Source organism: Natator depressus, chromosome 3, assembly GCF_965152275.1.
Source record: "Natator depressus isolate rNatDep1 chromosome 3, rNatDep2.hap1, whole genome shotgun sequence".
In the NCBI taxonomy this organism is placed as follows: Eukaryota; Metazoa; Chordata; order Testudines; family Cheloniidae; genus Natator; species Natator depressus.
In genome coordinates, this window is record NC_134236.1 from 160467121 (window position 1) to 160495009 (window position 27889).

The following is a 27889-nucleotide window of genomic DNA, read 5'->3' on the forward strand; positions in this document are numbered from 1 at the left end:
GTATGCTGCTCCTGCCTGCAAGCACCGCCCCTGCAGCTCCCATTGGCCAGGAGAGCTGCGGGGATGGTGCTTGCAGAGGGGGCAGTGCGCAGAGCCACGTGCCCCCCTCAGGGGCCACTGAAGCGCGTTGGCCCCTTCCATGGGCGGTGTGGGGCCAGGGTAGGCAGGGAGCGTGCCTTAGCTTCGCTGCGCCCACCGCTGACTGGGAGCTGCCAGAGGTAAGTGATGTCTGGCGGTAGGCTGCACCCCAGCCCTGAGCCCCCTCCCAGAGCCAGCACCACATACCCCCTCCTGCACACCAACCTCCTTCCCCAGCAGGGGAATCTCACCCCCCTCCTGCACCCCAAGACTCTGCCCCATCCTGGAACGCCCTCCTGAACCCCAAGCCCCAGCCCTGAGCCCCCTCCCAGAGCCAGCAACCCAACCCCTCTCCTGAACCCCAAGCCCCAGCCCTGAGCCCCCTCCCAGAGCCAGCACCCTGTACCCCTCCTGCACCCCTGCCCCAGCCCTGATCCCCCTCCTGCAACCCAACACTCTGCCCCAGCCCGGAGCCCCCTCCTGGAGCCTGCACCCTGACCCCCCTCCTGCACCCCAACACTGCCCCAGCCTGGAGCCCCCTCCCAGAGCCAGCACCCCATACCCTCTTCTGCACCCTAAATTGCCTCCTGCACCCCTGCCCTAGCCCTGACCCCCCTCCTGCACCCCAACACTCTGCCCCAGCCCAGAGCCCCCTCCCACACTGCGAATCCCTTGGCCCCAGCCCAGAGCCTGCACCCCCTCTTGAACCCCAACCCCCTACCCCAGTGAAAGTGAGTGCCTTTTTCAGGTCCCCCAAAAATGTAAGCTGAAGCTAACGGTATCAAGAGTAACAATAATTTGATTAGGTTGATACCAAAAGGCCACACAGCAGTACCATAGACTCCATGCCACAGGCAGCTTAAAACTGCCTCTCGGGTGGTATTGAAGTACAGTGTGGGTATTTTGTTCTCTGGGAGTATCAGAGGACCTACGACAGGCCTTGAGCTACTTTTATTTAAAGTGGAAAGAGGAGATTTGTTCCTTTCTTTTACTGGGGCCCTCGAATGGTGACCCATGTCTTTTGCTCCTTAGAGGAGCAGTGCTGCATCCTACCCCTTTCAGCTGCAGAGGAAGACTCTGCAGCAGGAGCAGTTCTAGCTGTTTTGCTGACTAGCATGGAAAACTTTTTTGGAGCTCCCACTCCAGCAACTGCAGAGCAAAAACAACCAGTATGCATCAGACCACCCTGCTCACCCACCCCTAGAACTGGCCCTGCTTAACAGGAGCAGCCAAGAAATGTTTTTTGATGAGGATTCATAGAACTAGAAGGGACCTCAAGAGGTCATCTAGTCCAGTCCCCTGCACTCAAGGCAGGACTAAGTATTATATAGACCGTCCTTGACAGGTGTTTTGTCTAACCTGCTCTTAAAAATCTCCAGTGATGGAGATTCCACAACCTCCCTAGGCAATTAATTCCAGTGCTTAACCACTCTGACCGTTAGGAAGATTTTCCTAATGTCCAACCTAAACCTCCCTTGCTGCAATTTAAGCCCATTGCTTCTTTCCTATCCTCAGAGGTTAAGAATAATAATTCCCCCCCCCCTTCTTCTTGTAACAACCTTTTACATACTTGAAAACTATTATCATGTCCCCTCAGTTCTCTCTTCTCCAGACTAAACAAACACAATTTTTTTCGATCTTCCCTCATAGGTCGTGTTTTCTAGACCTTTAATCATTTTTGTTGCTCTTCTCTGGACTTTCTCCAATTTGTCCACATCTTTCCAGAAATGTGGCACTCAGAACTGAACACAATGCTCCAGTGGAGGGCTAATCAGCACAGAGTAGAGCGGAAGAATTACTTCTCATGTCTTGCTTACATCACTCCTGCTAAAACATCCCATAATGATGTTTGCTTTTTTTTCAACAGCATTACACTGTTGACTCATATTTAGCTTGTGATCCACTATGACCACAGATCCCTTTCCGCGGTACTCCTTCCTACACAGTCATTTCCCATTCTGTATGCATGCAACTGATTATTCCTTCCTAAGTGGAGTACTTTGCATTTGTCCTTTCTGAATTTCATCCTATTTACTTCAGACCATTTCTCCAGTTTCTCCAGATCATTTTGAATTTTACAAAATTCACTTGCAACCCCTCCCAGCTTGGTATCGTCATACCATATTGCTATTCCCAGAAGACTGTGGCGGGCTCCAGACACCCTGCCGCCAAACTGCCGCCACCGAAAAGCGGCAGCAGCAAGAAGTGTCACTGCCGAAATGCCGCCGAGAAACGGCAACGCTTCTCAGTGGCATTTTGGCGGCGGGGTGTCATGCGGGCGCACAAAAATGCTCCAGCGGATGCCATGGCGTCCGTGGGCACCGCATTGGGGACCCCTGCTCTATGCCATTATCTAAATCATTCATGAAGTTATTGAACAGAACCAGACCCAGAACCGATACCTCTGGGAACCCACTCGTTATGCCCTTCTAGCATGACTGTGAACTACTGATAACTACTCTCTGGGAACGATTTTCCAGCCAGTTATGCATCCACCTTACAGTAGCTCCATCTAGGTTGTATTTCCCTAGTTTATGAGGTCATGCGAGAGAGTATCAAAAACCTTACTAAAGTCAAGATATACCAATCTACCACTTCCCCCCTATCCACAAGGCTTGTTACTCTATCAAAGAAAGCTATCAGGTTGGTTTCACACAATTTGTTCTTGACAAATCCATGCTGACTGTTGTTTATCACCTTATTATCTTCTAGGTGTTTGCAAATTGATTGCTTAATTATTTGCTCCATTATCTTTCAGGGTACAGAAGTTAAGCTGACTAGTGTGTAATTTCCTGGGTTGTCCTTATTTCCCTTTTTATAGATGGGCACTATATTTGCCCTTTTCCAGTCTTCTGGAATGTCTCCCGTCTTCCATGACTTTTCAAAGATAATGGCTAATGGTTCAGATATCTCCTCAGTCAGCTCCTTGAGTACTCTAGGATGCATTTCATCAGGCCCTGGTAATCTGAAGACATCTAACTTGTCTAAGTAATTTTTGACTTGTTCTTTTCCTATTTTAGCCTCTGATCCTACCTCATTTTCACTGGCATTCACTATGTTAGACGTCCTGTTGCAACCAACCTTCTTGGTGAAAACCAAAACAAAGAAGTCATTAAGCACCTCTGCCATTTCCACATTTTCTGTTATTGTCTTCCCCCCCCCCCACATTGAGTAATGGGCCTACTCTGTCTTTGGTCTTCCTCTTGCTTCTAATTTATTTGTAGAATGTTTTCTTGTTTCCTTTTATATTCCTAGCTAGTTTGATCTCGTTTTGTGCCTTGGCTTTTCTAATTTTCTCCAGACATACTTGTGTTGTTTGTTTATATTCATCCTTTCTAATTTGACCAAGTTTCCACTTTTTGTAGGACTCTTTTTTGAGTTTTAGATCATTGAAGATCTCCTGGTTTAGCCAGGGTGGTCTCTTGCCATACTTCCTATATTTCCTGTGCAGTGGGATAGTTTGCTCTTGTGCCCTGAAGTTTATCAAAGAACCAGTACTTGCTGGGCCATTTTTAGAGGACTGCTTGAAGCCAGAAAGGTCTTGTTTGCCCAGGTCTGAGTAAGGTCTCACTGATTTATCGTAAAGAAAAAGTTTTAAGAGCTTTCCTCACTAAGGTTTGTTTAGAAAACAAACAATATTGCTCAGTGACATGCCCTTTACCAATACACAACAAACATTTTGAATACCCATTACTGAGGGGGGTAAACTACCTTAATATGATGATCAATTGTTAAATTTGGGTGATTTTTGGTCACCCAGAAAGCTCAACACCTGCTAAACAAATAACTGGAAAAGAGTTCAGCTGAACTGAAACTAAGAGGATGGATATATAGATATATATTTCACCAACCTGAGTAACCCTCTTCAGGTTGGTGAAAGGCTGTAATAGCCACTAGGTAGATCCTCAGAGAGCTTAGAGGAAGTCTGAACCATTTTAGGTTAGAGCATAGTCTAGGACAGTGGTCCCCAAACTGTGAGGTGCACCCCCCCCCACGGGAGGAATGCCTGGAGGGGCACAGTAGGGCCTGGGCCAGCAACACCCCCCCCCCGACCTACTCTGCCCCTAGTCCCGCCCTAGGTATGGCCCTGACCCAGCTGCCGGCCCCTGCTCCAGTGCGTGCAGACATATTCCATTACTGGTAAGGGGGTGCATGAGTAAAAGTTCGGGCATGACTGGTCTAGGATGTGTGGAAGAGTCATGGATGCTGGGGAGATTTGTTGGGATGTGCACCAATTCTGAAATCTTAGACCATTTCTGCAGGTATGTATGTTCTGTCAAGGACTTTCTACTGTGTGATAGAACCTCTTGTACCTTTCTTGAACAGGAGCTTTCTAGGTCTTGGAACCAAGCAGGAGCTATGCCTTGAGGCAGAAAATCCCCAGGTGGGATGTAGGGTACGTCCTTCGTTCTGCTGAGCTGTCACTGGTGGTACCGACACAGGCTTGCATACCCGGAGCAGCTTTTTAGAGGAGTGCTTACTCCTGTCTGTTAGTGCTGAGTCAGTGCCCGTGCCCATCGGGTCCATGGGCCTGCCAGCAGTACCTGTTGCTGGTGGTCTCTGGGAGCCATGGGTGCCAGACTGAGATGGCCTTGGTGTCAGTGATATTGAGCAAGATGGTGATAACTTATGACTATCTCGGTGCTCACTATGGCAGCTTCCTGCTTAGATCATTTGTGAAGGGGGTTTGTAGTCTGCTTTTTTGACCCACAGCCCTTAAAATGTAGAAGGCTGTAGGGAGGACTTGCATCGACCAGCCAACTAGGGTCAGAGAGCTGCCTTGATGAAGATAATCTTGTGGCAGAGCTCTGTCTTTGCGGGATCCTAGCTGAGTTGTTGGCAAAGACCACACTTTTGTTGTATGTGGCTGTCCCTGAGGCAACAAGTGGACTGAGTGTACTTATCTGTGATGAGGATAGCCTCTTTACAGGCATACCGTCTTGGGGGAAAAGGTGGGAAGAAAAATGAAGTCATTCCTTTTTTTAAAGGATAAAATAAAAAAATGGGGGGGGTAACCCCTAGAACTATAACTAGGAGACTAACTATAGAAGGACCTGAGATGCATTAGCCCACATGTGCGGACTAGCCTCGTGGTGCAGCACGAGGAGAGACAGCATATTCGTGGTCCCAACAGATACTGCTCCTAAAGTCCTCTGATGAGCAGCACAAGGATGCAAGCACACCTACAGTGGAGTGAGCAGGCATAGGGACACTACTCAAAGCAGCAGCAGAGGATAGCTTTTATCAAGTAGTGGGAAGGTTTTAATGAAGATGGTCCATCCCCCATTCAGGCACTGGAGAGCCTTCTCAGCACAGAAGAGTTTAGATAATGTCCCCCACAAACACACCCTGAAAACTTGCTAAAAAAGTAACAGCAACCAGAAAGACATTGAACAATACATTAGCTAATAATTTTACTTTAAAAAAAATCATTTTAACATTTTATCTGACAATTTCACTGCCCAAACACACAAATGTTAGTCTTCTAGATGCCCATCTGCTTCCAAAAGTTAATTAAAAGCAAGCTGACCCTTTACTTTTCAAGCTGCTTCATATTTCTGCCCTTTATAAAAGTTTTTGGGGAGGTTAAGCTAGATTTAAGGTTTAGATATAAAACATTACATCTGAATCCTATGAAAGTTAGTTTACTAGCAAGGCATCCAACACAAAAGCCACTTTTCCAGTGTTATCCAAAAGCATTTATTTATAGGTTTACCTTTAAGTACTGAACTTAGCTGACTATACTGATGTAAAGAAAGCATAGTTAGGAAAAAAAAAGTGACTGCAGTTACATGGTACACTAAGCCAGCTATTTTGTCATAGGTCTCAAATAAGTTAATTCTTTGTAAGTACCTAAACTTTTGTAGGGAGGCTGTAAATTTAAGCCACTGATATTTATGAATTAACCAAATTCAGACAGGCCTAAATTTTTAAAAGTGACTCAAGTTGGGCACCCATAATCACAAGGTCACTATTCAAAAAATAAGCATCTACTCCCCTAGCAATCAGACCCTTTTAAAGTGGCTTGAGAAGGGCAAAAGAATGGACACACAGGCCAAAATGGTCTTTCAGCCTCCATTGTAAAGACCACCACTTAATGGAGGCAATTGATAACAGACATGCAAGTTTGGGACTGCTGTTTTGGGTCAGATTTTTAAAGGTGCAACTAGGCACTTTTGAAAAAGCCCTCTTGGTGCCTTTAGAAATCTGGCCCTATAAACAATCACTCTAAAATGGCAGAAGGGGCATCAGCATAATTTTCTGTTTTTATATCAATTCTTCTTCACAGAACATATCTAAGGTATCTGCATTTTTTTTTTTTTTAAAGAGAGAAGGCAGTGAAAAGGAGAGAGGCAGGATTAGAAGATGCAGAGCCCACTTCCTGTTCTCCAGACATATTTCTAAGTAGATACAAAAACCTTTCCCATACATTGTTGGTTAGTATTAATGCAGTTTAGTTTTTAATTCTTTAACTACATCATTAAATGTGCACAAATGACCAAGAAACTGGTTACAATAGCTATATTTCCCTGTTCAGGAGGCACCTAGCCATCTGTATACCTCAGGTGATTTTTTCCTAATTATTTGAAGTAATTATATTTTCTAGATGGAATAGGTATTAGTCATAAAATCTGTCAATTATAAGGGCAGCCCTAAGGGTGGGATCCATGAAGAGACTCAGGCATTGCAATGCAGAGCATCACAGCAGCTAATGTCAGATGCCTAAACAATCCCAGGAACACCAATTGCCAAAGCTGAGTTAAACCCCCAGGCTGCCTACCCAGTGAATGGGGAAGATAGGTATCTTAGAATACGATCCACAGAAACAAGCACACTAGGCAGGGAGCACCTACACTAACCAATGGGAAGTGCTAATGACATAAGGATTCCTCTTTGAAAGGGGTAGGGTTAAGTCTAGGCTACCTGATTTTAGCAATCCACAACTGGGGACCAGCTATCTAGAGGCAGCTTGGGAATTTAATTTTTTTTTTTTTATGGTAAGTAGGGGGAGAGGAGAGAGAAAGGCAGCACCATCATTGGCCCTGTCTCTACTTGTGAGGTAACTCCCTTTTCTTCATGTGTCAGTATAATAATGCCTGCATCTGTAATTTTCATTCCACACATTTGATGAAGTAGGTTCTAGCCCACAAAAGCTTATGCCCAAACAAATCTGTTAGTCTTCAAGATGCCACGGGCCTCCCTGTTGTTTTTGTGGATACAGACTAACACAGCTACCCCCTGATACTCAGCCTCATGAATTAGTTTTCAATACTAGTGGTAGTACAGTTGTCATTACTGATAAAAACCTGGATCTGCCACTGCTTTGGTTCAGCAGTGAAGAGCCAACAAGGCAGATTCACTCACTAACTGCTGTTTAGATGGTTATTTTCTCCCCTACTGCCCACCCCCAAGAAGTTGAGACAGAAATAAGTTGAAACCACATTTAATGAAACAAGACTTAGTTATGTTAGCTTAGAATTAACTTTATCAAGTATGAACTTTAATACTATAATTGACTAAGTTATGAGCATGGAATGGGCAGCCCAGGACAAGCCAGAAGTGTAAATATTTTGAAGTATCTTTTATAGGTCTAGACAAGCCAGAAACAGGTGTTTGAGTACAAGATTTGTTAGCAGCTGTGAAATACATATTCTAAAACAAATACTATTTTACACATAGATTGAGCATATTAAATCATGTGTTTTGTATATTAGTTACACCAATGACTGTTAGAATGTTTAGGCTAATATTAATTAGAATGGTAGTCTAATTGGTCTGAAGAGATCTGTTTTAGGATACATAATGCATTCTTGTAGATGTCTGAAGTTTAATAATTCAGGATACAAATAAACTTCTTTAGCGAGAATTCCTTGTACCAGCTACTTGAAAATATCCCAGATCTTGCTTTGCAGAGTCTTTTGGTTGGCAGAAGTTTAATCCTGTTTCACATCACCCTTTAATTTCCTTTTCATGCGTGAGTAAGGGCTGATTGTGTCATCCATCACAAAGTCATAAAGCACTTTTATCCAGGAGTTATATTGTGGAAGATGATCATAGTATTCAGCTGCTATTTTCTTCACCTAAGAGGAAAAAATTAAAGGTTTATTCATATTTAAGCTCAAGACTTCTTCCCCTCCAGTGTTTCTGCCAGTACTTCTAGAAGCAGAAGAGAAAGTCTTCAAACAACTGGGAGTGCTAAGAAATTTACTTTTAGCAGCATTAGTGGATTATAAATTTAGACCTTATAGGTTGTCAGTTTCAAATTTAAAATTAAATGGATTTAATAAACCTGTGGGGTTTTTTTTTAGTAAATTGTATTCACCCAATGTAGAGCTATCAAAGTTTTAACACGCATTGTTGGGAGAAGGCAAAGCTGTTTTAATGCCCAAGCCAGCTGCTTGCTTAATTTCTGATTGCAGGGAAGGCCTTTTAGGTACTCCTAAACTAACAGAGGTGGGATCTACATGGGATATTCAGCCCATCATGGTTCTTTCTTTGTCCAGAGTGTGTTACACTCTTCCCCCCCCCCCCCAAAGAAGTGCCACTGGTCTGCTTTTGTTTATCTGAATGAGGCTACGGCTACACTACAGAGCTTACAGTGGCACAGCTGCACCACTGTAGCACTGCTAGCACAGACACTAAGCAGATGGGAGAGAGGTCTCCCATCAACTTAATCACTCCAGCTCCCACAAGCAGCAGTAGCATCAGCAGGAGACAGTCTCCTGCTAACATAGTGCTGTCCACACTGGTGTTAGGTTGGTGTAAGTTAAGTCATTCAGGAAGGTGGTAGCATGTACATAGCCTCAGACTGAACTAGAACCAAGTGGTGTAACACTTGGTACATAAACACATGTTCACCCAACAGTGGTCCAAGGAGTTATATACACAGAAGGGGTTTAGAAGCAAGGGGACCAAAGTATTGAAGACAACTGACTGGGTTCTGAATTGGGAACAACAAACAGTTGGCACAGAGCTGAAATGGGGATGTGGGAAGAGAGGAGAGAAAAAGCTTGAAAATTTGGGTCTGATATTGAGACAACTGGTCTGGCATGAGCATTTGAAGCCCCTGATTATAATCAGTCAGGGCAGATATATTGGTGTAGTAACAGCTGATGAACTACTCTGAAATGGAAGCCTAATAGTCAGGGCAAACTGTGACACTTATTGACCAAGTACCTTTTCCCGGTACCTATCAATACAGTACAGCAAGCAGCCTAGGAACTTCAGATGCATCTGAGACTCAGTGCTTTCTGGGCACTGAATTTAGAACGTTGAGATATGGATCTTCTAACTGGTCTTCTCACAGTAGATCAACCAAGGGTAGAAATCCATTAAGATGCCATCATTAATGATTCCACAGGGAGAGGCGGAATAAATATTCCCCGTTCAAAACCTGCAGAAAGGCCAGTTGTTCCCCCACAGTGTGGTTTGCATTAAGTATTCCAAAAAGCATTTGTTAATATGTTATACAACTTTATTTGCTATTTTTTGAACTGCAACAACCTTATAGGAATGTTAAATTCTAAAGAAATTATGTAATGTGATTGAAGACAGACTTATGTATAATGGTTATTGAAGGATTTCTCAGATTCCATTGTAGGACATAGGAATTAAGTCTTAAAATTGCTAAACAGCTGCATCTCCACATGTGGAGGTACTAATGTTGACAAAAAACAAACCAATACTGTCTCCATTGCAGCTTCAGAGGAAACTGTACCAGTTGGGAACTAGTGAAAAAATTCTCAGTTGAGATGTGGCCAGAGTACTGCATTTGTGGCAGTACGGGTGCAGTTAAATTAGCATGCAGATATAAAAAAGCTTTACTTATGTTTGTGGTAGGATGATCCATCAAGAATTTCGAAACTCCCCCAATGTTAGTCTGAGGTAAACATTTAGTTTTTGCTTGTTAACATGAAGCTGTTAATCAGTTTGCTAAAAATAGTCAAGAGAAGCATCCCTATGTAAGCAGAAGGGATCAGATGAGCTATGCAAGCTTTTATTTAAGAGAAATGCTCAAACTAAAATGCAGTCTTTTTTTAAAGAATGTAGTTTCACTGTTCTTGTTTCCTCCCATTTTTGTTGTTTTATAAAAAGAAAAGGAGTACTTGTGGCACCTTAGAGACTAACCAATTTATCTGAGCATGAGCTTTCGTGAGCTACAGCTCACTTCATCGGATGCATACTGTGGAAACAGTATGCATCCGATGAAGTGAGCTGTAGCTCACGCTCAGATAAATTGGTTAGTCTCTAAGGTGCCACAAGTACTCCTTTTCTTTTTGCGAATACAGACTAACACGGCTGTTACTCTGAAACCTGTTTTATAGTGAGTGTTTTTCTGTTGCGATGTGGGAAACAAACCAAAAGGTGAAAAACTGAATTACTACAAAAAACCAAGTATGCAAGGTGCTATCAAGTACTACCCAGTAAACAAATAGAAAAACAGATTGCAAGGCTGGATGGGGGGGAAGGACAATTAGAAGTAACACTTAGATTGCTATAACAGAATTATTTCACATAGTGTAGTTTTAAGTCTCTAGTGGATACTTAAGGTACTGCTACTTTAAGTGTCCTACTTCAACCAAAAATTTAACTAAAACGGGGGCAGGCAAACTACAACCCAGATCAGGCCCGCTAGCTGTTTTAATCCAGCCCTCAAGCTCCCACTGGGGAGCGGGGTCTCAGGCTTGCCCCCCTCCAGCCAGGGAGCAGGGTCAGGGGCTGCTTTGTACAGCTCCTGGAAGCAGTGGCATGGCCCCCCGTCTGGCTCCTATTCATAAGGGTAGCCGGGGGCTCTGCTCTGCACACTGCCCTACCACTGTCTGGGAACTGTGGCCAATGGGAGCTGCAGGGGCAGTGCCTGCAGACAGGGCAAGGCACAGCAAAGCTGCCTGACCACATCTCCACCTAGGAGCCAGAGAAGGGAAATGTGCCCCAACCCCCTGCCCTAATCCCCCCTCCTCCTCTCTGAACCCCTCAGTCCCAGCCTGGAGCCCCTTCCTGCACCCCCAGCTGGAGCCCTCACCCCCCCCTTCCCCAGCCCAGAGCCCCCTCCTGCACCCTGAACTCCTCATTTATGGCCCCAGCCCAGAGCCAGCAATCCCTGCCCCTCAACCTCAATTTTGTGAGCATTCATGGCCCGCCAGACAATTTCTATACCCAGATGTGGCCCTCAGGCCAAAAAGTTTGCCAACCCTTAAACTAAAACAAGCACTGAAGTAAGCTTCAGTTTACCATTAGCTTTATATATTCTTGAAAGTGTACTTACCAATGGAAGGTTCTTGCCAGGAATATTGGGAAAGTCATGGTGTTCATTGTGGTAGCCAACATTAAAAGTGAGCAAATTAAGTGGCCCATAATAGGAGTAAGTCTCATGTCCCTTTAAGAACATATAATGTTCAGCTATGAAGTGTCCTGAAATTGGGTGCAACCCCAGTCCAAGTATTGATCCTGCAAGCATGTAGAAGGCTGATTTAATTCCCAAGTAGTAGTATATTACAACATCAAAAGAGAGCTGAGCCAACAAGTTGATGATTTCCAATCGAGAAATTGGTTTGGGATTAATGCAGAGAGGTCGAATAGCATAGAAAAAGGGCTGAAGAACAATCCATATGAACTTCCTAAAACGAGTACAGAAAAACCAGCCTTCAAAGTCAGTAGGAATGTCCACATCAATTCCATCACCTCCTAGATAGCGATGATGATCCATGTGGTATCTCTTGAAAGATATAGAGTATGGGAGGCCAAGAGGGAGATTGGCAAATATTCCAAACCACCGATTCCACATAGCTCTGCAGTTGCCAAAGGCACTATTGTGAGAGATCTCATGAATAGCCAGAGTCATTGAGTGACTGATGCAGCTGCCAAAAACATACGCCCAGAACATAACCCATTTCCAATCCAAGTCTTTAACTAGATAAAATGCAATCAACTGCCCAAGAACCATCAGAACAACCACCCAGATCAAGTTGTAGTCTGGCTTCATTAAAGCTTTTATTTCTGGATGTTTAGCTGTTATGGGGAGAAGATAAACAGTTACATGCAAAGAAAAATGTCACAAGTACACTTTAGTAGAGCCAAAGTTTTCTCAGCCACACAAAGAGCTTACGAGTACACCCTCTCTTCCCCCCCCAAAATGGATTCCATTCATTAAGGAATAAGTCCACTCAACTCAAATCTTCCTACATTTTTGGCAATTCAATTACATTAGTAGTTTGCATGTACATGCTGGGAATTGTTTGAATGCTGTAGGCATGTGTATCCCTGAAATATTGAGCAAGATCAAAGAGTGCTGCTGTAGTTTAGTGGTACTTGGTGTTATTTTCATCTAGAAACCCAAAGCCTCTTAATACTTAGCATGCAATTCCACAGTTTGTTACAGAGTTAAAATTAATCCTACACCTGAGGCACATATTACACCCTTTTTAGGGATGAGAAAATTAAAGATAAGCAACTTCAGACTCATCTTGGGCAGACATGTAAAGATTCCTATTTATGAACTGTCATTTTTACTTCAGTTAATTAAGCTTTGAAAGCACTGTTAGTTGCACTAATATCCCTGTAAGACCAAGAGTGTACAAGCAGCATTTGTTACACAACCCACCAAAGATTTATAGTCCTTACTAGAGTTGTATACATCAACACAGCTGCCAGATAATTATATTTCAGGCTCTACACCAGATTTTATCATAGGTACAGCCAGGGAAGATGGCTTGGGAAGCTGAAGCAAAACAAGGCAGACAACCCAAATTGCAGAAGGCCCTAACCCTAAGTGGTCATGGACAAGGAGACAGCATGGTCGAAAACTTGATACAACTTCCTGAGGCTTAGTATTACCTTCCCAGAACAGACAACCTCAGCTAATAAAATTGCCCTTCCTCCACATCCCACTCGTGGGATGACTTGGTTGTGCAGAGGTGTAAGCTACACTTAATTTAGGCAAATCTGGACCACTGTCATTATAAAGCTAGTCGCAAACTAGTCAGAGTACTGACTATTTTGTACACTTCAGGGTGTTAATGCTCACTTTAAGGTTTAAAAAGTAACCTCTGCATTTGGTATAGTAGAGTTTCCCAGCCTCAAGAAAATGAAATTAAAGTGAAGCCAATCCCCACCCATCAGTTAGAGGCAGAACCACCATAATTTATATGTAGTGTTTTTTAGCAATTTGAGTTCTATGTAGATGGCCAAAAAATAATCACACACACTAACAAGTAATGTTTCTGTAATATTCTCTAGTGCACTTTAATGTAGCACTGCTTCAACGACCACTACATTCACACACAGGAAGGAACCTTTAATGCACACCAGCAGGGTCCGCATGGACAAACTAATGCACAACACTAGTGCACTTTAGAAATCACACCCCAGTTGTCTGCATTACTGCTATGTAGACAAGCACTCGGATACAAGGGCTCATTGCTAGTGTTAACTGAAAAAACACCCCAATTTAAAAAAAGGGAAGTGTTCATCCGGTCACAACTGATCAGAAGTCCTATTTAAGTCTCCTGTGGACTTCTCCCTAAGTAGTTCTTCATGTCTGCCCCTCCACTTCAGGGGTGGGGCAAGGTCTGCTTTTTGGAAACACTGTAGTATAGTCACCATTTCTCTTCCCACCACCCTACAAGCATGTCAGTTTCGTATATAACTGACCACATCCATCACTGTACTACACAGCCCAACAGTACACATCATGAAAATGTGGCCTGCTTCACGATTTCCATCTCAAACAGTTGTTCTGCCAGCAAGATCAAAATACAAAACTCTTTAGAGCTTTTCCTCCTCCTCTCCTTCAGGTGTGTATAAGTGTACCATTTCCCAGGCCGTCAGTTTTAAGAAATATTCCGGAGACGTTACCGGAAGCCAACCCACCCGTCCTCCCTCCAGCGGGTTACCTAGAAAGAGCCTAACGACCGCAGCGAGTGCACTGGAGAGGGGCATGACAATTTGATGAGTGTCTGACCACAGGACAATCCCCTCCCCCAAATCAGCTGAGCGGAAGACAGCCCAAAATGACTCCGAGGGCGAGGAGCCTCCCCGTGCGCGTGCAGAGCCGCTGGCCAAGAGGGCGGATCTGCAGGGTTGACTCCGGCCTCTGGACAGTCCAGAAACGCCTCATTCCGGGGCTCTGCTCGCGGGCCGCCGAGCGAGGCGTCTCGCCCCCGTTCTCAGCAGGGCGGGAGTCCTGGCGGTAACCGCGCTGCCTGCCCCCACCCCAGGCCGGCCGGAGGGAGGAGCGGTGTCTAGCGGTCACGGATGGGGTGGGCCCTTCGAGGCGCCTGAAGAGCTCGGCCTCCGAGCCTGGCTCAAGGGGCCGACCCGTTTGTCACCCGCCTGCCCCCCTTCCTCGGCAGCCATTTTACCAGGCTCGCCACCCCCGAAACGGGCCCTCTCGGCGCTGGGGACACCCACGAGGCCTCCACACACGCCACCTGCCCTAGACTGGGCCGCTCCGTCCCGCAGGCGGCACCCCTCCCGTGCGCGCAGGGCGACAAGCGGGTCCGGCTGCCAGCGGATACGGCGAGCCTGGAAGCGACCGGTTCCCTGTGGGGAGGCATCAGGCCCTTCCCCCCGCCGCCGGAACGGGTAGAGCCCAGGGCACCTCCGGCTCTGACAGCGAGCCGGCTGGGGGGAGACGCGCCGCCAGCAGGACGCCCCGGCGCTGAGGGGAAGCTGCCTGGGCCCCTCGCTCACCTAGGATCGCTTTGCGGCGATCGGCGTGGGGCTGGTCCGTATAAACCCACTCGAAGTCCTCCCGAGCTACCGCGTTCCCCATCGCTGCCGCGCCCGCCCGGACGCCTCCCTCGCTGACTCGACTGGCACGCGGACGGAGCTTGGCGGCGGCGCCGCTCCCCCTTTATATAGCAAGAAGGCGTCTCGCCGGCTCCGCCCCCACTGCTGCTGATTGGCCGGGGGCTGATGGTCTCACCCCCACCCTTTGCTCAACCCGTTTTTACTGATTCCCCCCCCCCTTTGTGCTCTACGAATATTTACAAAGATTTTAAAGGATTAAATAACGGTGTTTGTAGATAATATTCGGGGCCCCACGGGGCGGGGCAAGAAGTGACGTAGGCGGCGGCGGGAGCCTAGTGAAGGAGGACCGTTAGGTAGTTGGCTGGGGCGGGGGTGGCCACGGCGCGAGCGTTGCCCGCCCCGGGGGAGGCCGGGTCTGTCAGCATGTCACCCTCCTCGGGTAGGGGGCGGGGGGCAGAGGGGAGCCCCCAGCAGCGGAGTGAGTCACCTCTTCCCCATCGCCCCTCCCCCAGACACCGCTCCCTCGTGCCGCCCCCCGAATACTACGTTCTAGCCTCCCCCGGCTGCTGGCTCCTTCCCTATTCACCGCCCTGCCAAGCCCCGCTTCTGCGGGCGCGGCGTGTCCTCCTCGCCGCGTGTCCCCACGTCGCCCCCCCATCTGGGGTGGGAAATAATGGGGGTCATACAGAGCCGCGGGCGCGGGGGCTGCAGAGAGTCCCTGAAATAGAGGGTGGCCGTGGGGCAGGGGAGGTTGGAGGGATGCAAGAAGCCCCCCCAGTGTGTGCGAAGCGCTTGGCCTGCGTCAGCAGCAAAGCACTCTCCTATCCTGGCCAGGCACGGGCTGATTTCCCAGCCTCTGAAATGGTGCTAACACGCTTTGCGGGGCCGGGGGATCCATATGTGCACACACGATGCTGTGCAGGCATGACGTGTTGCTGTGATACTCATGTATACCTGTGTGCACGGCCCGGTTAGCTTGAGGTGTATGACACCAAGGTTGCCTCTAACCAAACTCTGTCCCGCAGGGAAAGTGCTGGCTCCAGGTAAGTGGTGCTTTAAGGGCTTTGGCTTCACAGACCCAAAGGTGATGTTTTTTACAGCCAGATAAGGAAGGCGTGATAGTTATCGCACTGTAAAATCCTAAGTGGTGACAGAGGCCCTTGTATTTTACCCTGAGGAACCTAGGTGAGGTCATCACTAGATCCCGGCCAGGGGTTGACCTCGCCTAGTTCACCTGGCAGTAAAGTGAGAGTGCCCTGTCTCCTCTGTGTTTTTACAATGGGATAGGTTAAGGCGCATGACCTACCACGAGATAAAAACACGTTTCTGTCAGTCACAGTTGAGGTAGCTGGCCTCTCAAGTGGCATGGGCTGAAGCTCAGGTAAGACTGATGCTGGAGCTAGAGATGCAGTCCGGACTCCACTACAAATACAAACACCATGGGCTGCTGGTACAATCACTCTGTGCAGCTTGAGTGGGTTTCTTTTGGTGTGTAGTGGTTTAGTGGTCTTTTTGTTGTTGGTTTAGTTTTTGGTTGGGTTTTTTTGTTTTTTTTTCCATAATGTCAAGTGTTTTCACTCAAGCTAGGCTAACTCAACAGGAGTTAACTATGCTGTGGATATTATTAATTTTATCTTGTCTTTGAAAGGTGTTTGTCTCTATTTGAGGCTTGCTTTCACTGCTGTGTTAGCTCCGGAGTTGGTTGAGGTAACACACCTGAGTTATATCTCGACCTCACGCTGCAGTGAAGACAAGCCTTGAGTCTTGGAGGACTGAGAGTGGTGTACATAGTACAGATACTGTGCAGTAGCAGGGAAAGTGATCTGCTTCTAAAGAACGCAAATCTAGTTCTCTGTCAGAACATTGTCCACAAATGGAGAGGATGGGCAGCAACTAGGAAGCTAAGTCAGGTGATGCAAAGATTCTGAAGTCTGTTGTGAACCTAAGCACATTGTCTTGGAACAATATGTGCCCATTGTGTTTGTACTTCGACTCAAAATGAATGAATGTACTTTGTACTCAAAATGAAAATAATCAAAATCATTCTTTTTAAACATACAGAGAACTGATTATCATACGATGAGGTGTAATGCCCTACCTGCAAAGTTCCTGTACTATGATGGATCCATCAAAGTTCAGAAGGAGCCAGTCAAGGTAGGTTTTTATTATCATTAATATTTATACTATGGTAGTGACCAAAGGCCCTACTTGGGATTGGGGGCACCACTTGGTGCTGTAGAAACAGAAAAGAGACAATCCCTGCTTTGCAAGGTTTTCAATCTAAAAACAGGTTTCAGAGTAATAGCCGTGTTAGTCTGTATTCGCAAAAAGAAAAGGAGTACTGGTGGCACCTTAGAGACTAACCAATTTATTTGAGCATGAGCTTTCGTGAGCTACAGCTCACTTCATCGGATGCAACCGATGAAGTGAGCTGTAGCTCACGAAAGCTCATGCTCAAATAAATTGGTTAGTCTCTAAGGTGCCACCAGTACTCCTTTTCTTTTTGCGAATCTAAAAACATACACAGACAAAGGATAGGACATGTGGAGACAACATAGGAACAAATGAATCTGGTGAAGTACAGGCATAGCTTTGTTAGCTATGTGCATTTTTTTTAAGTGAAGTAGTGGTAGTGAGGAAGAGAATAGGACAAGGAAAGTGGGAAAGGAGAACAGTCACAGCTTGTCACCTGCCTCGATATGAAAGCTGGATTTTGTAAACATCGTAGCAGAGGCAAGTCTTACAGAAGGATTTAAAGTAGAGCTGTTGATTAGTCACAGTTAACTCACGCGATTAACTCCAAAAAATTAATTGCAATTAATCGCAGTTTTAATCGCATTGTTAAACAATAGAATACCAATTGAAATACATTAACTATTTTGGATGTTTTTTACATTTTCATATATATTGTATTCTGTGTTGTAATTGAAAATCAAAGTGTATATTATTTTTATTACAAATATTTGCACTGTAAAATGATAAACAAAAGAAATAGTATTTTTCAATTCACCTCATACAAGTACTGTAGTGCAATTTCTTTACTGTGAAAGTGCAATTTACAAATGTAGGGTTTTTTTTGTTTCATAGCTACGTGCAAAACCAAAACAATGTAAAACTTCAGAGCCTGCAAGTCTACTCAGTCCTACTTCTTGTTCAGCCAGTCGCTAAGACAAACAAGTTTGTTTACATTTACAGGAGATAATGCTGCTCTCTTCTTATTTACAGTGTCACCAGAAAGTGAGAACAGGCATTTGCATGACACTTTTGTAGCTAGTATTACAAGGTATTTACGTGCCAGATATGCTAAACATTTGTATGTCCCTTCATATGTCAGCCACCATTCCAGAGGACATGCTTCCATGCCGATGACACTCGTTAAAAAAATAATGCGTTAATTACCTTTGTGACTGAACCCCTTGGGGGGAGAATTGTATGTCCCCTGCTCTGTTTTACCCACATTCTGCCATATAGTTCATGTTATAACAGTTTCGGATGATGACCCGGCATATGTTGTTCATTTTAAGAATACTTTCACTGCAGATTTCACAAAACACAAAGAAGGTACCAATGTGAGATTTCTAAAGATAGCTACAGCACTCGACCCAGGGTTTAAGAATCTGAAGTGCCTTCCAAAATCTGAGAGGGACAAGGTGTGGAGCATGCTTTCAGAAGTCTTAGAAGAGCAACACTCAGATGCAGAAACTACAGATCCTGAAACACCAAAAAAGAAAATCAGCCTTCTGCTGGTGGGATCTGACTCAGATAATGAAAATGAACATCTGCTGGTCCGCACTGCTTTGGATTGTTATTGAACAGAACCCATCATCAGCATGGACACATGTCTCCTAGAATGGTGGTTGAAGCATGAAGGGACATATGAATCTTTAGTGCATCTGGCACATAAATATCTTGTGATGCTGGCTACATCAGTCCCATGCTCTTTTGAAAATGAAGCCCTGCATGAAGTGCGTGCAATCTTGTAAAACAGCAGTTTGAAATAAGGGCAGCAGTGAGGATTTTCTTTTCCCTTTCAAAAATGAATGCTGCAAGAAAAAAAGAAGAAAAGAAAAAGAAAAGTGGACAGTGAGTGTTAGATTTTCAACAAAGAATGGAATGCAAAATATTTTTTTACAAACATGAACTCGAAGGCTGTATGCCTGATTTGTCAGGTGAGCATCACAGTGTTCAAGGAGTACAGTTTGAATTGCCATTTTTCAACAAAACATCCTAAATATGGCAGCAATTTAACAACTGAGGAATGGGCAAGAAAAGCGTAGAAACTTGCCACGAACTTAAAAGCTCAGCTAAATATTTGTGCAACAGGCTACAGTTCAGGAAGCCACCTCAAAGGCAAGTTATGTTCTGGCGTTTGAAATAAGCCTTTTGCTGAAAGAATGCATGGTTGATGTTGCTGGCATGCTATGACCGGACTACCAAAACAAATTTGAGAACATTAGTTTGTCACAGACAATTGTTACTCACTGTGTAGAAGTGATTGATGAACATTTGGCTTCTGAGTTGAACAAGAAAGCCCAGGGCTTTACGTTGTTTTCGTTAGCTCTCAGTGACAGCACTGACATTAAGGACACAGCACAATTATTGATTTTTTTTGTCAGAAGAATTGATGACAAATTTGAAATCACAGAGGAATTTTTATCAATGGAATCAATGAAAGGCACAGCTAAGGGATCGGATTTATATGAGAGGGTGTCTGGCTGCCTTGAACATCTGAAGCTCCCCTGGAGTAAACTGGCAAACGTAACCACAGATGGATTGCCAAATTTAATTGGGAAAAACGTAGGACTTTTAAAAAGAATTCAGGACAAAGTAAAAGAAGATGACCCTGATAAAGAGGTGATTTTTCTGCATTGTATTATACATCAGGAGGGCCTCTGCAAAAATGTCCTGGACATCGATCATGTTGTTCACACAATAGTGAAAATAGTGAATTACATAAGAGCGAGGGGACTTAATCATTGGCAATTCATTTCCCTTCTTGAAGACACTGATGCCGAACACCAGGACTTACTTTATCATACAAAGAAAAGGAGTACTTGTGGCACCTTAGAGACTAACCAATTTATCATACAAATGTCCACTGGCTCAGCCTAGGAAAGGAATTGCAGCAATTTGGGAGTTCAGAGATGAAAGTCGCATTTTTCTGGAGATGCAGGGGAAAGAAAATGATTTCCCTGAATTAAAGAATTCAAACTGGGTGTGCGACCTTACTTTTGGTGGGGATATCTTGGCACATTTAAATGAACTTAATGTGAACCTGCAAGGAAAGAATGTGTTTGTACACGAATTGTATTCTAGTGTGACAGTTTTCAAAGTCAAGTTAGTCTTGTTTTCAAAACAAATTAAGGACAAAGTGTTCGCTCACTTTCCAACACTGAAATACTTGAAAGTTTCGCTGGAGCAGACAGAAAAGTACAGCAAAATGTTGAGTGACTTGCACGGAGAATTTTCTTGTTGATTCTCTGACTTTGAGAAGATAGAGAAGACGCTGGAGCTGGTGTCATGCCCACTGTCATTTGACTACGAGAGACCACCGCAAGAATTACAAGTGGAGCTCATTGATCTCCATTGCAATTTCAACTTGAAGGAAAAGAACAATTGAGAAAAACTGTATGAGTTTTATGTCCCCTTGAGTGAAACAAAGTTCCCAAATATCTGCAAGGTGTCACAGAAAATCCTTGTTTTGTTCGGCTGTGTGTGCAAACAAACATTTTCCTTGCTGAATTACAACAAATCTGCTTTGCATTATATTCAGCAGTAATGCAAGAAACCTACAGGCCTGTATCCTGTAAGACATTAGCTTTAGCAAGTTAGCATAAGGCTTGAGGCCTATGAACCTTGAACAGATAAGCTTTGCATAGATAAACGGCCCAATGGAAAACCCAGAGTATTTGGGGTGCTGAAAATAGAGTTTAAGGGGAAGTTCTGACCACAGGTACATGAGTCAACCACAGAAGTGTCCTGACAAAGAACTGACGTACATAACAGGTACATGAAATACATCTAAGTCTAGCCTGATTGCTCGCCTATATATCTTTTCTTATAAGTTTCTTATTTTCTTATGGGTTTGATTATTTGTTTTATTATTATAGCTTTACATTAGAGTATATTTTGGCTGTAACACAAGGGACCTGCAGGCCACGTCCTATATGTTGAGCTAAGACAAAGTTAGCATACATAAGTTTAGGACCTTTCACCTAGATCAGTGGTTCTCAAACTTTTGTACTGGTGACCCCTTTCACATAGCAAGCCTCTGAGTGTGACCCCCCTTATAAATTAAAAACACTTTTAAATATATTTAACACCATTATAATTGCTGTAGGCAAAACGGGGCTTGGGGGAGGGAGGCTGACAGCTTGCGACCCCCCATGTAATAACCTCGTGACACCCTGAGGGGTCCTGACCCCCAGTTTGAGAGCCCCTGACCTAGATAGATGGTGATAAGCTAAAGCATAAGGTCCGTGTATGGCTGTGACCTTTAACATAGAGGATGCATTAAAGCAGGTTGGCATAAGGGCTTTCCTAAGTTCATACCCTTTTAAACTAAACAGGTACATCACAATCTGGAACTTGGAAAGAACCGAAATAGCCAGTTAGGACAGAAATAACAAATGTGATACCTAATCACAAAAGGGCCATGGTATCAAATTGATGCATATGATAATAAGTTGAGATCATTGATATACTAAGCTATAGAAAAAAGACACTCCAACGTTAGTAAGGTGAGGAAATACAAATAAGGAAGGGGAAAATCCCTTACAACAATGCATCAAACATAGCGGCGGCAACGTAACATATTATAAAAGTGGCATCCCAGCCTAGGGGCAGTAGAGAGAGAGAGATGTAGTCCTTGGGAGGTGCCAGAATGATGGCCACTGGTGATGATGGGGAAGGTGATGTTATACTTATAAGAAGCACACAGGATCTTTTATAAGAGAGAAGGCAAATACGCCATATTTATTGAGAATACAAAAGTTAGCATATGCTTTTCAGTCACACACACATACACATCATGCAAACAGTCCTGCCAGTTGATGTTTTTATAGTTACCAGTCTGTTGTAGCTCGAGTCAATCTAATGGCCAGTTAGATTGAGGAGCTGGGCTCTGTCGATCGCGATCCGATGCTCCGAGGTTTTGGCAGGACTGAACCCAGAGTTTCATGGCAAAACACTCCAGCTTTATACTTGTAAATTCCCATTTGAGTCCATGAATTTTGCAATGTCATCCTGTAATCATTAGTCCTTAAGAGGTAGTAATCTTGGGGTTTTCCACTGTTATCATTTGATGAAAAGAAAAGGAGTACTTGTGGCACCTTAGAGACTAACAAATTTATTTGAGCATCCGATGAAGTGAGCTGTAGCTCACGAAAGCTTATGCTCAAATAAACTTATTAGTCCCTAAGGTGCCACAAGTACTCCTTTTCTTTTTGCGAATACAGACTAACACGGCTGCTACTCTGAAACCTATCATTTGATGGTTATTGTCAGGCTTCCCATCATTATCTCCTATTTGTTGCCTTGCCTTCCGGGGTGGTTGCCTCACCTCTGAGGCCATCAATGCTGCTAACATGTTTAGCATCGGATACAATGGATGTTTTCTGATTGTCTCCTGGTGTTTCCAAGTCTCTCACTTTTCTTGACGATCTGGACATTTGTGATGGCTTTCACACCTTATCTTTTCCTGATGCATGCATTCCTCATTCACACAAACAATCTCTCACAGAGAAGACAGCAGTATTTTATATTCAGTAGAATACATTGTAAATTAAACTTCACTTAAATCTTGCGGTCAAAACAGTTTACATTTTTCAGAGTAGCAGCCATGTTAGTCTGTATCGGCAAAAAGAAAAGGAGTACTTGTGGCACCTTAGAGACTTTAGAGAATTTATTTCAGCATAAGCTTTCGTGAACTACAGCTCACTTCATCGGATGCATGCAGTGGAAAATACAGTGGGGAGATTTTATATACACAGAGAACATGAAACAATGGGTGTTACCATACACACTGTAACGAGAGTGATCAGGTAAGGTGAGCTATTACCAGCTATTACCAGGAGAGAAAATAAACCTTTTGTAGTGATAATCAAGGTGGGCCATTTCCAGCAGTTTACATTGTGGCTCAGGCCTTTAACATTCCTTTAATCTAATTAACACAGACACAATACAAGATCCTGTCTTTTACTCACTAAACCTTAAACCAAAGAAATGACTAGAGGGAAGTTTATAATGCATATAGGAAACAAGATCCCAGTCTCAGACGGTCATTCCTTTCTGTTATTCAGAAAGGGTGGCTGGCAGAATTAATTCAAAGTTTACATCAATTTTTATAGTACAGTTATAAAATCCTGTCCCTACAGTGATGGTGATGAGAAAGATGATGGCTAACATTTCAGGTTGTTCTACAGGAGATGGTATGAGTATATGGATGTGCAGATGTACATTCTGTAGTATCTCTGTCTATTTTACTAAGTTGGGGTGTTTGTGACTTTGTTAAATGTATTAAACTATATTTGTAAATATAAAAGAATTCCTATAGTGTGAGTGTTGTAACTGTACACATCGGGGTTCCCAACTATATAATAATTTGAATAATACTGGCCTTGATCTTGGGGCAAGAACCTGGCAACCCTCAAAGTGATAACTGGGGATTCTTAAGTAATCAATATAATTAATACATAGGCTAAAGGTCAGGCAACAAGATGCACATCTCTCTCCCTCCTAACCAGGGTTTTTCCAGGCTGCGGGTTTCCCTGCCTATGCTGTGATATCAACAGCAAGCTAGACTGCCTCTCTCTAGAAATCCCCAGGAAAACCAGTCAGTACTGTTTGTCCCATTAATACTGTCTGTCCCAAAAGTCCATTGTTGTCTCCCCCAGTCTGAAGTTCATAACATTTCCTACAGTTTACAATAATACATAAACTTTGTAGTCAATACAGAAGATTCCAAAGATACTTAAACTTAATTCAATAAAGTTTGTAAAGATATTGCAGAAAATTGTCATATCTGTCACAATTCAGATCCCCTCTTTGTAGCACACATACAGTGTGAAAACCCCTAGTTGTGATCTTTCACTCCTTTACAAGACCCTGTTAGGGATCTTACATAGCACAAAGAACCTTGATAGGGCATTCTCCATAGGTGGACTTCACTCTTCCTGTAGACAGAAAGCAACATTACTCTCTCCTTGTGTCCGATGAAGTGGGCTGTAGCCCACAAAAGCTTATGCTCAAATAAATTTGTTAGTCTGTAAGGTGCCACAAGTACTCCTGTTCTCTCTCCTTTCTGGGGTTTAAAAAATAAAAATCTGATCATTTGTCCAGGCCTCATGCATAGAAAAGTTTACTGATCCTGCAAGCGTTTGTATTGTTCTTTCCCAAGAATTTTTTTGTCCAGGGACCTCAATATCTATGCTACTGTTAACTACGTAAAAACTCCTTAATTTCACAAATGTAATGTTAATATTTGAGCCTATCATAAATATAAAGGGAAGGGTAACCACCTTTCTGTATACCATGCTATAAAATCCCTCCTGACCAGAGGCAAAGTCCTTTTACCTGTAAAGGGTTAAGAAGCTCAGGTAACCTGGCTGGCACCTGACCCAAAATGACCAATGAGGGGACAAGATACTTTCAAATCTGGAGGGGGGAAAAGGCTTTTGTCTGTCTGTGCGATACCTTTGCCGGGAACAGATCAATGATGCAAGCCCTCCAACTCCTGTAAAGTTAGTAAGTAATCTAGCTAGAAAATGCGTTAGGTTTTCTTTGTTTTGGCTTCTAAAATTTGCTGTGCTGGAGGAAATGTTTATTCCTGTTTTTGTGTCTTTTTGTAACTTAAGGTTTTGCCTAGAGGGATTCTCTATGTTTTGAATCCGACTGTCTGTAAGATTAACTTCCATTCTGATCTTACAGAGTTGTTCTCTTATCTTTTTTTGTTCTTCTAATAAAGTTCTGTTTTTTAAGAATCTGATTGGGTTTTTTTGGGTCTTAAAAATCCAAGGCTGGTCTGTGCTCATCTTGTTTATTCTCAAGCCTCCCCAGGAAAGGGAGTGTAAGGGCTTGGGGGGATATTTTGGGGAAATAGGAACTCCAAGTGGTCCTTTCCCTGATTGTTTGTTAAATCACTTGGTGGTGGCAGCGTTTACCTAATCCAAGGGCAAAGACTTTGTGCCTTGGGGAATTTTTAACCTAAGCTGGTAGAAATAAGTTTAGGGGGTCTTTCATGCGGGTCCCCACATCTGTACCCTAGAGTTCAGAGTGGGGAAGGAACCCTGACATAGCCTAATCTGTAATTCCTTCTCCCAACATCTGAAAGACTGTTAGAGGTCCAGGCTGCCAGCACAAGCCTTTTTCTGATTTCACATTCAAGAGAAGCGCCTACGACCTAATGAAGTTAAGTGGAGAAGCTCTTAGACGTCATTATTTTTAAATATGATATTCTTCCTTCCTTAACTCTAGAGGGCTGATGTAGTTCTTCCTGAATGTGGAAAAAGGAAATGATTGTGTTTTTTGGTGGAATGAGTTTTGTATGGCTAACATTTAATAACATTTTAACTAAAAAGTTAGATGACACCCATATTTTAAAATAATTTTTTTCTGATTATTGTTCTGTTTCCCTCCACCCACACTTCCATTACTGCATTATTTGCTAGCCATCCTACTGTACACATGAAATCCTAGAGCTATAGATTAATGTTTTATACTTCTTAAAAACTGGGAGTTACACACATTCAAGTGTTACGCAATATTGGTTCTACCTGTAATGTTTCTCAACATAGTGGCCACTCCAGTCAAGTCAGAATTGAAATTGGGAAATGATTATTTTATCCTCAGGTATATGTCTTTATTCTTGTTATATTTTTTCCATTAATTTCCATTTAAGAATTAATGTAGTCAGTTACTGCTGCAGAACCTTTTTCTCATGTTTCCTGTTTCAGTCTAAGGAAATGACTAATTAAAAACACAGTTATAACTTGATGTGTGCATAACTTGTCTTGATGAGAGCACAGTCTCTGGTACTATGACATTAGAACTGATGCAGAAATTATATTCAGGAGAACAGTGTAATAGTAGTGGCATAAAGACAGCTATAATATTTTTGAGGAACTGTAAACTGGGTAATATGTAACCCTATCTTTTAAGTCCATAAGAAATAGGGGTGGAAATTCTCTGCTGCAGTGTAGAGCTTACAGCACAAGAGTGGGAGTTGCATGATATACGTTAAATTGGAGGTTCTGCCACTGACTTTCTGGGGGACTTGGCAAGTCACTCCTTGCAGTGTTTCAGTTTCCCTGTAATGTAAAACTTCGCATAGATGTTGTAATAGCTTAAGTAATATGCATATCGAAATTTCATATGTTCAGATGGAAGGCAGTATAAAAATGTGAACTATTACTCTATTTGGGTCATTGTAATGTAATACAATACATATTCAGGTACGGATTTTTAACACAAATCTGGACACTGTACAAACTTCCACAAAAATAATCCAGAATGGCCAAGAAATTATTACTCCAAACCAACAAACAAAATAAGTAAAAGATAAACCAAAACATGAGAGATGTTAGGGGAGAGGGAGAGAAAAGAAGGAAAATTTGTCAAAAATTATCTGACTCAAATGGAAAGAACCTGCGTCTAGTCTTGCAGCCAATCATCAGGAGTCTAGCAGACATATCTAAGGAGAGATTTCCACAAATGAGATTCCCAGATGAAAAAAGGCACTACCCCTGCTCTGATCCAGTTGAATGTGGGGATAAAGAGCATGAACAACTGTACAAATTGCTACTATCTTGGAACTACATAGGGGAAAAGATGATCACTGAAGTATGGTCATAGAGCATTGTTTGCAAGTACAAAAATTAGAAAACATATCGCCAAATGTTTTCCTAGTCCAAGACATTTGGTCTGCTCCTCTTTTCCTACGAATATCAAAAGCAGCTCAGACTTGTCCTTGGCGTTCAGCCATGCACCTTTCATCCTCACTCCAGAGGAGCTGCTTTCAAAGTTGTATTGAAGCACTAAATTATTAAAGTTTAAACATAAATGTAAAAATAATTTATTATTCAGTCATAGTGACAGGGACCCTGGACCCTGAAGAGACCCTAAAAGACATCTCAGGTGGAGCAAACTGCATGGGAGGCCATTCATAAAGCTTTAACACATTTTCCATTTTGTTTTCTGACTTCTCCTCCAGTCTGAGATTTTTGGAACATAATGAACAATAAGGAGAAAGATATAGGGAAGAAGAGATAAATAGGATAGAAGGACACGATTTCCCCAAATAACATAGCTAAACTATTTAGGAATCACCACTTGGGACATTTTCCTGCCAAAAGGAAATTTCATTCCTGGCTTCTGCAGAGGAATGAAAACCAGCCTATAGTGTTTTTCATAATGGGATAGATGGATGAACTTGGTGGCAGCTTTACAGATTTTCTGTGGTGGTTTGCTGCATTGTTGTCTCACGATATGATTGTGGAGAGTGTTGAATAGATTCTGATCCCTTCTTATCTTCAGCTGTGTACTTTTCAGTAATGCTGAGCCTAAGCCACCTGCCACTTGTAGAAGATTTAGAAGTTTTCAGGCTCAGACTTTTTGTTTTAATTTAGCATAGTAATCAGCTGAGAATTGGGCCCCATTGTGCTAGGACTGTCCAAATATAGAATAAGAGATAGATCCTGCCACAAAGTATCAGAGGGGAAGTGGGGTTTTTTTACCCATGAAAGCTTATGCCTAAATAAATCTGTTAGTCTTTAAGGTGCCACTGGACTCCTCGATGTTCCTGCCCCAAAGACAAAAAGCAGAAAAAAAGATATATAACACACAAGCAGTGAACAATATAGTGACTATAAATGGCATGGTAGTTCCACATTTATTTTCTTTTGTTATTTAAATCCTTTCTATGGGATTATATTAGCAGGGACTTAGTTAGCAGAAAAGATGAAGGAAGAGAGTGGGCAGGAGAGGTTGACGAAATCAGCCAGTAAGCACAGGTGATGCAATGTTCAGAGTTAAAACTGGAGAAAACAGGCCAATGACATCATCA

The 27889-nt window shown here is 43.4% G+C and overlaps 1 protein-coding gene and 1 long non-coding RNA gene across 3 annotated transcripts in view; one reads left to right on the top strand and one right to left on the bottom strand.

Annotated features, from left to right (window-relative positions):
• Nucleotides 1-5394: 5394 nt before the first annotated feature.
• DEGS1 (delta 4-desaturase, sphingolipid 1) lies at nt 5395-14928 on the bottom strand. Its single transcript, XM_074949194.1, has 3 exons — nt 14770-14928; nt 11345-12087; nt 5395-8159 (listed from the first exon to the last, which is right to left on the bottom strand). The coding sequence occupies exons 1-3, from the start codon at nt 14849-14851 to the stop codon at nt 8013-8015; spliced, it is 972 nt and encodes a 323-aa protein (XP_074805295.1). The 5' UTR covers nt 14852-14928; the 3' UTR covers nt 5395-8012.
• Nucleotides 14929-15555: 627 nt separating this feature from the next.
• LOC141985254 (uncharacterized) overlaps nt 15556-27889 on the top strand; it is a 47313-nt gene continuing 34979 nt past the window's right edge. Inside the window, exons 1-3 of one of the 2 annotated variants that reach the window (XR_012638893.1) lie at nt 15556-15872; nt 16891-16983; nt 17917-22113. This is a non-coding gene — a long non-coding RNA (uncharacterized LOC141985254). Of the gene's footprint in view, nt 15873-16890; nt 16984-17916; nt 22114-27889 lie in introns of those variants that run through there. The other variant, XR_012638894.1, reaches the window with a different exon arrangement.

Excerpts from the sequence above, each read along its gene's own strand:
- DEGS1 (XM_074949194.1), bottom strand. The coding sequence starts at position 14,851 with ATGGGGAACGCGGTAGCTCGGGAGGACTTCGAGTGGGTTTATACGGAC. Across the intron at positions 12,088-14,769 it reads TCGCCGCAAAGCGATCCTAG|CTAAACATCCAGAAATAAAA; the intron begins GTGAGCGAGGGG and ends TCCCCATAACAG. Across the intron at positions 8,160-11,344 it reads CTGGCAAGAACCTTCCATTG|GTGAAGAAAATAGCAGCTGA; the intron begins GTAAGTACACTT and ends TTTTCCTCTTAG.